This window comes from Triticum urartu, chromosome 5, assembly GCF_003073215.2.
Source record: "Triticum urartu cultivar G1812 chromosome 5, Tu2.1, whole genome shotgun sequence".
NCBI lineage: Eukaryota > Viridiplantae > Streptophyta > Magnoliopsida > Poales > Poaceae > Triticum > Triticum urartu.
Genome location: NC_053026.1, coordinates 405465708 through 405478293, shown reverse-complemented (window position 1 = coordinate 405478293; position 12586 = coordinate 405465708). Strand labels below are relative to the sequence as shown.

The 12586-nt window shown below is 47.6% G+C and overlaps 1 protein-coding gene across 1 annotated transcript; it reads left to right on the top strand.

The window, feature by feature from the left end:
* Positions 1-3128: 3128 nt before the first annotated feature.
* On the top strand, positions 3129-6967 carry LOC125509313 (thiol protease aleurain). The gene is made up of 8 exons (XM_048674263.1): positions 3129-3407; positions 3527-3648; positions 3741-3859; positions 4532-4605; positions 5772-6036; positions 6137-6268; positions 6419-6554; positions 6653-6967. The coding sequence occupies exons 1-8, from the start codon at positions 3208-3210 to the stop codon at positions 6691-6693; spliced, it is 1089 nt and encodes a 362-aa protein (XP_048530220.1). The 5' UTR covers positions 3129-3207; the 3' UTR covers positions 6694-6967.
* The last annotated feature ends 5619 nt before the right edge of the window (positions 6968-12586 follow it).

Sequence of the window (12586 nt, the reverse complement as noted above, 5' to 3'; positions counted from 1 at the left end):
AGTCTATTCATCCCCCTCTAGACCTATTTTCTACGATCCTAGAGATGGTGTTGGTGATGATGTTGATGAAGATTGGTCCTCCCATGATGAGAGGAACGTTGGTGATGCTGATGGCTTCGATTCCCCCCTCCCGCGTGGAGGGAAGTATCCCTGACAGAATCGTTCCGCCGGAGAGGAAAAGTGCTCATGCCCAGGTTCCGCCTCGAGACTGTGACGCTTCATCCCGAAAGTATTCTCCTTATTTTTTTAGGGCAAATGTCTTCATATAGCATAAGGAGGGCACCAGAGGGCATCTGTGGGCCCCACAAGACATCAGGGCGCGCCCTGGGGGTGGGCGCGCCTTGTTTTCTAGTGGACAACAGGTGGGGCCCCTCCAGTAGTTCTTCGTTCCAATATTTTTTATATATTCAACAAAAGATCTTCGTGAAGTTTCAAGTCACTTGGAACTCGTAGAATAGCTATCTCTATTGTAGCTCTTTTAAGTCCAGAATTTCAGTTGCCAGCAATTTCCCTCTTCATATAGATCTTGCAAAATAAGACAGAATAGACATTAGAATTGCATCATGAAGTGAAAAAATGACCAAAAACATCATAAATAACAATAGAAAAACGTGATGCAAAATGAACGTATCAGTCACCCACCCAAACCAACACCACCTTCTATTCATTTCCCATCACTGGCTTTATGCTCTCACCAGCGAGCACATTCAAACCCGAGCGAAAAACTCATTGGCAGGAATTGGACCTACCTCGATGTTTGACGCAATGGCACCATGGATTGCCAGAAACAGGACGACGTGTCATGCATGTGGAGAGGAAGATAAAGGTGAAATGCGAGCGCGGCGAGCGAATGGGGGGAGCTGTTCCAAAATCCACCGGTAACAGAAACCACCCCATCACCCCACGTCGACCACGCGCCATCCTGCGAACGAACGGCTGTCATCGACTCGCCGCAGCATCAAGATTCGTGCGAGGGATCCAACGCTTCGGCTCGCGCCGCACCAGGAAAGCCAGGAGCGAACGTCAGCTATATAACATTTTCATAAATCTCATTGCTCTTGTAAAGTGGAGTATATTTTTAAGGAAACGTTGTAACTACCAAATGAATATATATATATATATATATATATATATATATATAATAAAACCTATCAAGTAGGGTTGTCTCGTTCCGTGGTGCGCAGCGGCTATGTTATCCCTACGGAGCCTGGGCCCGCCTAGCAGGATATTTTAGGTGCTCCTCCTTGTCACGAAAGAGCACTGACGTTGAGCTGCACGTAAATAAATCCAGTCCACGGAGCACACCGGCGGGCGGCTACGTGTACCCTCCTGACACCGTCCGCCGGCATGCCCCTCTGAAAAGCTCGAGCCCATGCATGATTCCGTTGCGCCACCACGCTGGCAGAGTATCGTACGAATACGTTACAGAATCCTCCGAGCTCTGAACTCCGGGCGCTGCTCGTCGTCGGTGACGTTCTGGTACCGGTGGTAGTGTCCAAGACGGATCGCTTTCTGCTGCCGTTGTCACCATTCTGACGGGCATCGCCGGACCAATCACGCGCTGATCCGTCCCACCAAGCAAAATATCGTCTTGGCCGAGGCCGAGAGTAGTTCCGCGCCATTTTTTGTCCCGCTTCCGCCACTCTGCTGGCCAGTCAGCTCAGCTTCCCCCAGCTCACTCATTGGCCGCGTCGTCACCCCTGGCGTCATCGTGTTGGAAAAAGGCCCCCAGTACTCGGATGACTCAGCCATATCTCGCTTCCAGATCACTTAGCCCCTCTTTGGTTCATAAGTCTTAGAACTTTTTCTAGTCTCAACTAAAAAGTCTTTAGTCTCTAAAAAGTCTCTTCCTGTTTGTTTTCAGAGACTAAAAAGTCCCTAGTCCTTTCTTAGAGGTTATTAAATGACCATGTTGCCCCTAGTATATAGAAAAATAACAATCAAACAACACCATGAGGTGGCGGGCTATTGAATGTATGGAGGAGCATTGTTGAAAAAGTCCTAAAAAGTTTCAAAAAAAACTCTCCTTGAGAGTCTTCTTCATTTAGTCTTAAATGACTAGTTTAGTCCCTAAAAAGTCCCTTTCGTCTGATAAAAAAGTCTCTAAAAAAGACTTTTTCTAGTCCCTACACAAAAAAGTCCCTGAAAACAAACACCCCCTTATATTACTATTACAAAATATAATAAAGTACTCATCAGAATTAGATTCCCCCGACAAAACACAAGAATCCATCACAGTGCACTCCTCCAAACGAAGCCATTCACTTTGCTGATGTTTCATGCTCTTGCGATTTTCCATGTTAATTCGGTGCTCAAGGAATGTTATGAAGATTAGGAGTACCTAACATGCACATGTGTTACCCACAAGAAAAAATATGCACATGTGTTAGAATCAAGTAACGATCTTTCCTTCCGCCCGCTGGCATGAGGGGCCGCTAGGGCGAAGAACTCATCCACTTCAGGTTCCGTCGGTGAGCTTGGTATTTGCCTTTCCTTTGTCTGTCGCTCCGACGCTCGCAGGGAGAGGAAATCCGGTGCGTCGACTCCGCCTAGTAGTTTAGTTTAGAATTTTTGTAGTCTTCGTAGGAGTGACGTTCGGGTGAATGGCGCCGCTTCATCTTTGAGCTGGTCTTATGGGCTTTGATATTTCTCGACTTTGTCTGTCGAGACGAAGCCCGGACGTAGATCCAACAGTTGCGAGATCTTGTGTCAACAACTTCAGATCGATCCAAGAGTTCAACGATGACGGATGCAGCTCCAGCTCCAGGCTGCCGGTTCCTAGAGACACGTGAAGAATAGTTCTTGGCTACCATCGACAAAGTTAGACCGGCTTCAATAGAAGAGCAGTGACAATGATCATTCAGTGGTGCTGGCCTCGATGTAATTTTTATTATCAGTGAACTTTTGTAGGAGTAATATATTAGTCGTATTGAAATAAACATGTGCACGATGTTATCGCGCTGGATTTTTGGCCTTGAAGATTGAGACAAAGAATAATCCTCACTAGAGCAGTAGGAGCAGTAGATTATACTTACTGCAGATCACAAATATCCTCTGAGTACAGCATTTGGAGAGTCTCAAACAAGTGGTCAAGCGTGCCGCGGCGCGCTCCCCGATATAAAACCCCCGGCACCGGGACGCGAGCTCCCTACTGGCCTGCCCCGCCTGCCCAACCCAGTAAACTACTGCCACCCATCCGCCGGCGAAATGGCCCACGCCCGCATCCTCCTCCTGGCGCTCGCCGCCCTGGCCACGGCCACCGTCGCCGTCGCCTCCTCCTCCTCCTTCGCCGTCTCCAACCCGATCCGGCCCGTCACCGAGCGCGCCGCTTCGACGCTCGAGTCCACCGTCCTCGCCGCGCTCGGCCGCACCCGCCACGCCCTCCGCTTCGCGCGCTTCGCCGTCAGGTCCGTGCTACTGCTACCCACTCCGCAATCCCCCGCCCGCCCGTTGACTCTCCGTCTGCTCCGCCGCCGCCGCCGTCCCCGTTGACATCCCGGTTGGTCCTTTCGATCCGCTTCCGCAGGTACGGCAAGAGCTACGAGAGCGCGGCGGAGGTGCGGAGGCGGTTCCGGATCTTCTCCGAGAGCCTCGAGGAGGTGCGCTCCACCAACCGGAAGGGCCTATCCTACCGCCTCGGCATCAACCGTACGATCTCCGACCATCCCCTAATCCCCGCCGTCCCCTTCCGGCCCCGCCGTGTCCTCAAAACGCTCGTCGCTTTTGCTGTCGTCCCGCAGGCTTCTCGGACATGAGCTGGGAGGAGTTCCAGGCGACCCGGCTCGGCGCGGCGCAGACCTGCTCGGCCACGCTCGCCGGCAACCACCTGATGCGCGACGCCGCCGCGCTCCCGGAGACCGTAAGTTCCAATTTTACCGTTCACTTACTCATCATCACAGGAGATCCCATCAAGGCATCAAGTATCAACTCTTGCTAGCGTAGCTGCGTACCCTGTATGTATTGTAACGTCAGTAACGGTTGCTGAGAGCGAGCAGGGCCCCGTGGTCTAGAAAGTTTCAGATATCATACTCTGTTCGAAATTCAGGAAAAAAAATCCACCTTATCTAATTTGCGTTTCAACTTTCAAACCAGCTAGCTGTCGAGCTTTCTGCTTTGCCTGAATTGCTGCAGAATTTGCTGGTCGCTGTATTTGCTCGGCAGGGCCAACGTGTGCTAATTATTGTCCTCGGGACTTTTATGTCCCCCCGACAAGGAAGGCCGTGTTAGCTGTTCCTTCCACGGTCCCAGCACATGATGTAGTTAAAAGTTTACTATTTTTATATGTACAAATCAGCCAATGAACCTTCTTGCTGATCGCCTGTTTGTAAGGATCGCAGCACAATATTTCTTTCCATTTATAAGTAGTAGTATGGTTGTGCTAATTAAGACTGTATGGCATAGACTATATCATGTTGTAGCCGTTGACGCTTAATTTGCAAGTATTGTGCCGCTTGATCAAGCAAGCAGAGTTGGTGTACGTACCAATCGACTCCATTAATGTGGGGAGTAAGTGATGTTGTCATTGCTGCAGAAAGACTGGAGGGAGGATGGGATCGTTAGCCCCGTAAAAGACCAGTCCCATTGCGGCTCCTGCTGGACGTTCAGGTAACTACCGAATTTCTGCAGTGCTGTTTTTTTTCTAACTTTCTTCGCGTGTGCCGCTGTATATATCAGTGGTATATCTTTATCATCAATAACCAATGTGCCCAATACTGAAGCGTGCTCAAATCTGGTGTTTTTCAACTTAACATTCAAACTATATGATATCGGACAGGAAGTAGAATGGTCGATCTGATCCAGTTAACTGTCTGGGCCACAGACCAAAGAGGCTTTAATTCAATCATCGCCCTGAATGTAATACTATGTGTGGATGCGCCTTCTAATAAAGTAGTAGTATTAAAAACTACATCTGGTGGCCCAGGCTGGGGACCGACAGATCGATCCGTTGCCCAAGTTGAAAATTGCTGGCTCTCAAGAGCAGTAGTTGAGTATACTTGAGATCTTTTTCATCAGACACAACCACCAATTATTTGGGAGTGTTCAACAATGGATTAAAATACTGCATGTGTGACACGCTACTAAATAAATAATAGCCGAGTAGCTGATATGATTGTGTATATACTCCCAAACTATTGATTTCAGATCTCTTTCAGTTGGTGTTTGGTGACAGGTAGCTATCTTGTGGGGCTTGTCATGCCTCCTGTTCATTAATTCCACATCTAAATAGAAGTAATATATCTTTCAAATATGGTAATCCAGAATGCAATTCCATATGCTCTCAAGTTATAGTGCCAAATGAAGCTAGGGACGTATGCACCAGTGGAGATCATGATAAAATTCAGTACTAATTTGATTAGTTCACTTTTACTGAAAAGTAGCAAGAAGTTAAATTTGTTGATTAACAGGTTATCTGAATTTGTGGGATTGGGTGTGATTTAAGCATGTTAATAAACTTACGTGTGACTTTTTATTCATTTTCTATACAAGAGTACTATTGTTAGCATCTATTGAGTAATTCTGAATGAAGTAACCTAGCTACAAGTAAAATGACAGATACCGAGATTACACTAATTATTCCGAAGTATTCTTATTTAGGCTCTATATTGTGAAAAAAAAATTGCTCCCTGGCATATTTCAAGCATTGCAGTGTTTTATGTATTATCAATCGAGAAGATAGCTCATTTTGTAGAATCTTTCCTGAAAAGGAAAAGAAAGAAGAAAAGGGCTGTTCAACAAACAAACCAATTGAATTCCTATACTTATTCTTGCAGCACTACTGGTGCACTTGAGGCAGCATATACTCAGGCCACTGGAAAGAACATCTCTCTTTCTGAGCAACAGCTGGTTGACTGTGCCGGCGGATTCAATAATTTCGGATGCAGCGGAGGCCTTCCATCCCAGGCATTTGAGTACATCAAATACAATGGAGGGATCGACACCGAGGAGTCCTACCCTTACAAGGGTGTCAATGGCGTCTGCCATTACAAGGCTGAAAATGCCGTAGTTCAGGTTTTGGACTCTGTTAACATCACACTGGTAAGGAAGAGGAACCTCGCTCTGATTTCAGTTGATGTTAATAATTTATAATCAAGTAACCTAAGCTTTAATTTATGCTGATCTTTTTGTTGCTGGTAAGAACGCTGAGGACGAACTGAAAAACGCCGTCGGGTTGGTTCGCCCAGTGAGTGTTGCCTTTGAGGTGATCAACGGTTTCAGGCAGTACAAGAGCGGAGTTTACAGTAGCGACCATTGCGGTACTACACCTGATGTGAGTACTACTAAACCGTAGGGCATCAAAAGATGATTTTATTATGAGCTATTTATGTTCAGTCTTCAGTTAATGTGCTTCCTATCTCTTGTATCACGACACTCTTCTACTATTTCGTTCTGAAAATGCAAGTTGTGCTCAAATTGCTAGGACGTGAACCACGCCGTCTTGGCGGTCGGGTACGGCGTGGAGAACGGCGTCCCGTATTGGCTCATCAAGAACTCGTGGGGCGCCGACTGGGGTGACAATGGTTACTTCAAGATGGAAATGGGCAAGAACATGTGTGGTGAGTACCATTCCATGTGCACTTCCATCTTGTGTTTGCTCTTCATGCCATAGTGCGCTCATAACGCGATACTGACTCGACTGTCGCAAATGATGCAGCTGTTGCTACCTGTGCGTCCTACCCCATCGTAGCGGCATGAAGCGCCAAATCGACGAGTTCAGTCTCGATTCGCTAGACATGAATAATGTGTTTTCAGCCCACAAGACATGAAGATTGGGGGATACAGAAACTGAAACTCTGCTGTGAATATAAAACCACAAGGACTACAGTTGCAGTGAACCACGTGCGTGTACTCTTCTTCTGTATGGTTGTATGGCTATATATGTAGGTGATACAGCAATTTATTGGGGTTTCGCATGTATGTCTACGACATTTTATTTCCGGGACAAATAAAATGGCCCATTCATAGTTCACCGAGGCATCATCTTACTGTCGATACTAGCAGGAAATTGCATGCCACACATGAATATTGCCATATACTTAGGGTTCATTCCGTTTACAGGATTTCGAAATCAAAGAAATAGAAAAGGTAAAGGATTAGGATGCCCTATACACTTCAGTCCTTAGGAATTTTCCATGAGGCCTTACTAATGGTAAGAATTGTTGGGAATCTTTTCTAACATGTTAGGAATCAGTCTAATATGGACACAATTCTAACAAATCTAGAATCTCCAATCCTATGAAGCAAATGTTATGCATAGGGAAAGAAATGAGGGTAAGAGTTCTCCAAAAAACTTGCAAACTGAATGAGCCCTTGCTCATTAACTCAAGCGCAACTCCCTCTTCTTTACTTCTTCAACGAAGCGTGAGTCTCTTCTTGGTCTTGAACCAGCGCTGGCTTCTCCCCTCTCTCCTTCGACGGGAGCTCGTGGTGCTTGCTATTGTAGATAAGCTCACGCTAGAGCTCCAAATGAAAATTATCCACGTTGCCTCTGTTGTTGGGGATAAGATGCAAGTCAAATCAAGATTTCCCCGTTGCATCATGTTTCAACAAGCTGCAAGTGTGTAATGATGTTTGTTGTGTATCCACGAGCGACATGTTGCAAATATTTTTGTTAGAGTAAAACGAAAGTAAAGCGAGATTGAATGTGAATGGACCATTAGTCCTCGTGGTTTTGACTCGCTCACTCTCATCACTACCTGGTCCTTATGGAAACAGAAGAACGCTCGGGTGTTTGGAAGAATCGCTCAGCAGAGGAACCCAACGCAACTGACAGCTGATATTACTGACGAAATTAACGAGTGGAAGCAGGCTGGAGCAGGAGGGCTGCATAGATTAGAGAGAGAGTAGCTTGTAGGCTTGTAGGTGTGGGTGTTGGTGGTGTCTCCTCGCCGTTGTTCCCAGCGGTGGGAATCTCTTGTAAATTGACTTGCTTTCTCCTATAAAAATATGGTACGCCATTGGCGTACTCTCGAAAAAAAAATTAGTCCTCGTTTCTATTGATTCTCAAGTATATATACATCTGAAAGAGATGGGAAGAAGATGTCACTACTAGGGAAAAGGTTAGCAGCAGCGCGGGTTTTAGGTGTATCAGTAGCACGCGGACCGGCGCTACTAATAAGGCGCCACATCTAACACATAGCAGTAGCGCGTGCTCACCAGCGCTACTGCTACACAAGTGTAGCAGCAGCGCGCTTAGTGGAAGCTCGCTACTGCTAATAGCTATAGCGCGCTTCTTCCGTGCGCGCTACTGCTACTACCGCGCTGCTGCTAACTTTTCTCCACTCGCTACTGCTAATTTTAGTAGTTTTTTGTTTTTTTCTGGCATATTTGTTTTGTATTTGAACAGGCTTTATAGAAGAATCTTCAGCACATACAAATGTCATCATGATACACATACAAATGCTTGCGAGACCACAGATGTAATCATAGCATATACATACAAATAGTCTCATCATAATCATCATCCAACACAAAGTGGTCTCTCGTCATCATCTCGAAAATAGCGATACAAGTCTCGATTACTTGCAAATACATCATCATCCATCTAAACAATGATATACGTGAGAAGAGCTATCACTTTGAGTACATGAGTTCGTATCCCTCTCTCGCATTAGCGTGAACCTAAACTAACTACTGCCTGTCGCTCGGAAACCGGAAACCGGTACACCTGGGCCTGACACTCCGGCCACTTGTCGTATATATACTCCTGGCGTAGCACTTCTTCGCCATCTATGATCTATGCACCTGCATCGTCACATGAGTCGATGATATGCAACATATATAGTTGAGCAACAGAAAGAGACAGACTTGGCAAAAATAGAAACAACATATCATAAGCATAAATAACAAAGTTCATCGTACCCCAAAATGCCCTAACTAGAGTGATTTTCGCTAGTCGAGGAGGAGGACGGTTTAATTACATCACAAATAAAGTTTCACCGTGCATAACTCAAAGTTTTGTCATACAAAAAGTATGGACTAAACGGACACATTGTCATATATCGACACTCACTCTAACATGTCGTTCCATCCATCCAAGTCAGGGAGATAGTCCTTGAGCTTAGTGAAAGGCTTCATGTCGAGACGCTGAGAGGCTATCCATGTTCGGACGTCTTCCCATGACATTTGTCCTTCTCCGTAGAACATCCCTGTTTTTTCGACGACCTCCTTCATGATGATTTGGGCAAGTTCGCGTTGGATGTTATAGAACTCAGCTCGAAGTCGATGATCCTTGATATCTCCTATGTCCTTTGCCCATTGCAGAATATGGGCATCGCCGGATCTAGGTGACATGCGAAGGTTCTGGTGATCCCGTCTGTACTCCAGCATATGGTGTAGGACATAGAATCCATCATTAAGAGAATCGTTCGGTTGCTGGATGCAGCAGAAGTCGGTCTTATGGCCGAAGGCGGCCCTGCCGCCCCTTGTCTTCTTGTCCCTGACCTCTCCACCCCTTGCTTGGTAGTAAAACATAGCACTGTCGAGAACATCCTTGATGTGGGTGTAATCCTTTTTGTGAATGTTCTTCGACGAGTCCAAGTAAAGAGTGTGGGAGAATCAGGGGTAGAGGATGATGAGGACGGCACGCCCGCCGCTGCCCAAAATAAGTACACCTCAAATTAATTAACCTCCACCGTGCAAATGAATGATTGAAATCGAAGGAAGGATAGCAGCACAGATGACTTACACGGGATGATAAGGCACGAGAATCGCCTCCTTGTCCTTATTGGCGAGCATGAAAGTGACGATGTAATCCCTCGCATATTCACGGTGCTTTGAGCAGACTCCCAAGAAGCCCTCGTGCATGTAGTACGGGTCAGCGACACAGATATTAGATATCTGCTCAATCCCGATGATGTAGTTCATGTGCAAGGCATAAAGGCGGACAAACATAAAATCCAGCTTCTTCACGTGAAACATGTCGAATATGTAATCGAATCAGAGGAAGAACTTATCCGCGGGGAAGCTGTCGACGTACGACATTTGCCGCAGAACGTTAAACACGTAGAGTGGGTATCCTGGATCTTTCGAGGCGACGAGGCCTTTCTCTACCCGCAGCACATCGTCATGAAGTCTCCTTAGATCGCCGAATCTGGCCCGTAGCGCTGTTGCAGGTAGGATTGTTTGACCGGGGATATGCCATTTATCCGCATCGGGGATATCTATACGGTCCTGAAGTCGAGGCTGCTGAGGCGGCTGGATCATAGAATCAGCTTTTTTGCCTTTCCTCGCTCTCTTCCTAGACTTCTTTACTACCGGAAGGTCGTCCATAATACGTTGACACGACAATTCAGGCACCGACTCATGACGCTCAAACCCTGAGGAGGCGCCAGTATAGACATACTGTTCAGTGCCATCGTCGTCCTCATCCTCATCCATGGCGACGTCATCAGTGACTAATGGAGCCTCCTCCTTACCCCATCCGCTATCACCCAACCCGACACCCGACGCTAATTGGGTAGGTGGGGTGTTGATGTTCATACCTTGCTGAGGCTGCGTGCTCGTGGGTGTGCTCCCGGCCGCCTCCAGACGAAGCAGACTCTTTGGCCACAACAACACCCACCCATTGCAACAATCACCAAACCGCCGCGGTGTCTCGTCGTCATCCCCCGCTAGTATTGGAGGAGGCAAATTCTCGTGGCCCGGTTTGACACTGGCCACGGAAACCTTGAAGACATTCGGGGGGATCGGCCGGCTGTGGAATAATGGTTCCTTCACCTTCATTATCGTCGCCTTCCCCACGTCCACCTTCTGGTCGCCGATGGTGTACAATATGGTGCACGGGGTTTCGTCGGCCTGCAAAGAAAAGTCTGCGACGTGAGACATCCGAAAGGCAACGAAAACGAGAGATTATACATTTATATTGAAGGGGGCCGGTGTGACAGATACCGTGAGGGCGTCGAGCTCAGCCAAAGATGAAGCACCACCGAGCACGTCCGGTGCGGGAGCAGGTGCTGGTGCAACGCTAGTCGAGTTGCTCCCCAAGAAGTCGGCAAGGGGAAAGCCCTCTGCATTTTTTTTCTGGATTTTGCCTTGTCCAAGTGATAACGCCCGTCACCAAGGAAGTAGACAAATCTGCAACCACCTGTTTTGCGGCAGCTACCGTTGTTGCGACTGTTTGAGACGATTTCTTCTCAACCGCAATCTCAACCTTCTTGTCGATGTTTTCTTCAGTTAACCTCCGTCTTTCCTTTCTCTCCTCCGTGGTCTCACAGTAGTACTTCTTCCACGTGGCGCCGTCTCCGACACTGTGCACGCGTCCATACGACGGTCGAGTATCCACCGTTTGTCGTTTCAATATGTTCAACGCCCGGTTGAATGGAGTGTCCCACTTGGGCCTCGCCAATGCCTCAGACGGCGAGTCGCTTTCGGCCGCAATCCAGTGCTGCTCTCTCTGCAAAAGGCACAAGGATCGTTTACAAATATGACTAACATGTGCAGTCGAATTGATCAGAAACTAAAATTACCAGCAGTCTCATGAACTCCGTAATGACCGGTGTTGTCTCGTAAACCTTTTCACTGGGTCCCAACGGTGCCGGGCCCTGAGGACGTCACGCTCCTGCGGGATGGTGAAATCTGCCAAGGGGTCTGGGATGCCAAGACTCGCGGCTTCCGCGTCCTCCTTGGCCCATTTGGATCTCTTTCCGCCGTAACCACGGCTTCCGAGGTGGTGGCTCCCAATGTTCCTCTCTTGAAGCCCCTTCATGTACTGAGACTTTTTTTTGCAGCTTCGGCCTCGCAAGCCTCCTTGAATATTTGAAACTGCTCTTCCGTGATTGTTGGATTATCCTTTACAATCTCGGAGTAGGGTTCCTTCTTGTCGATGATCTTTGCTTTCACTCGATTTTTTCAGGCGGCCAACGCGTTGCTAAACTTGATCATGGCGTGTTTGTTTATCTTCTTCATTGTCGGGTCCTCATCCGGATCTTCATAATCCTTCTCATTCCGGCCTGGGAACAAGAATATCTGGTGAAACTTCTTTAGGAGGGAGCTCCTCATATTTTCTATCTTCGGTAGTTTCTCATCGTTGATGGTGGCGGTTGTCCGTATGATGCAGCCTATTTGATTGCCGTAGCATCAACGCGCTTCCTCGGGCGCCTTTGGCTCAAAATTGCCATCGTCCACCTCCGTGACCACCAGTCTAGTAGTCTTGAGTTTGTTAGGAAGCCGTTGCCTCTTTGCTTGCTGTTCTACACCGGCTCCGCTCCCCGAGGCAGCGCCGGTCTCAGTCTCAGCGCCGGTCTCGATGCCGGTCTGAGTCTCAGCGTTGGTCTCAGTCTCAGTCTCAGCGCCGGTCTCAGTCTCAGCACCGATCTACGTGTCGGTCTCAGTCCCCGATGCCACCGGTTGATCGTCGGCAAGGCTAAAAAATTCGTCTGCCGCCCAGTAGATGTCGTCGCAATCACCAGAACCCTGTCCTTCATCGTTGCTAGCCATGTTTCCTACGATTAAATCTAGTAAATTAATTCTAGACCTAATAAAATGAATAATGACATACAAAAGGACTATGTTTTGTAGGAACGTTGACTCCTTCCTGGTGCGGCAAATCCCGGGCACTCGATATGTCCTAGTTTGTAGCACAAGTCAT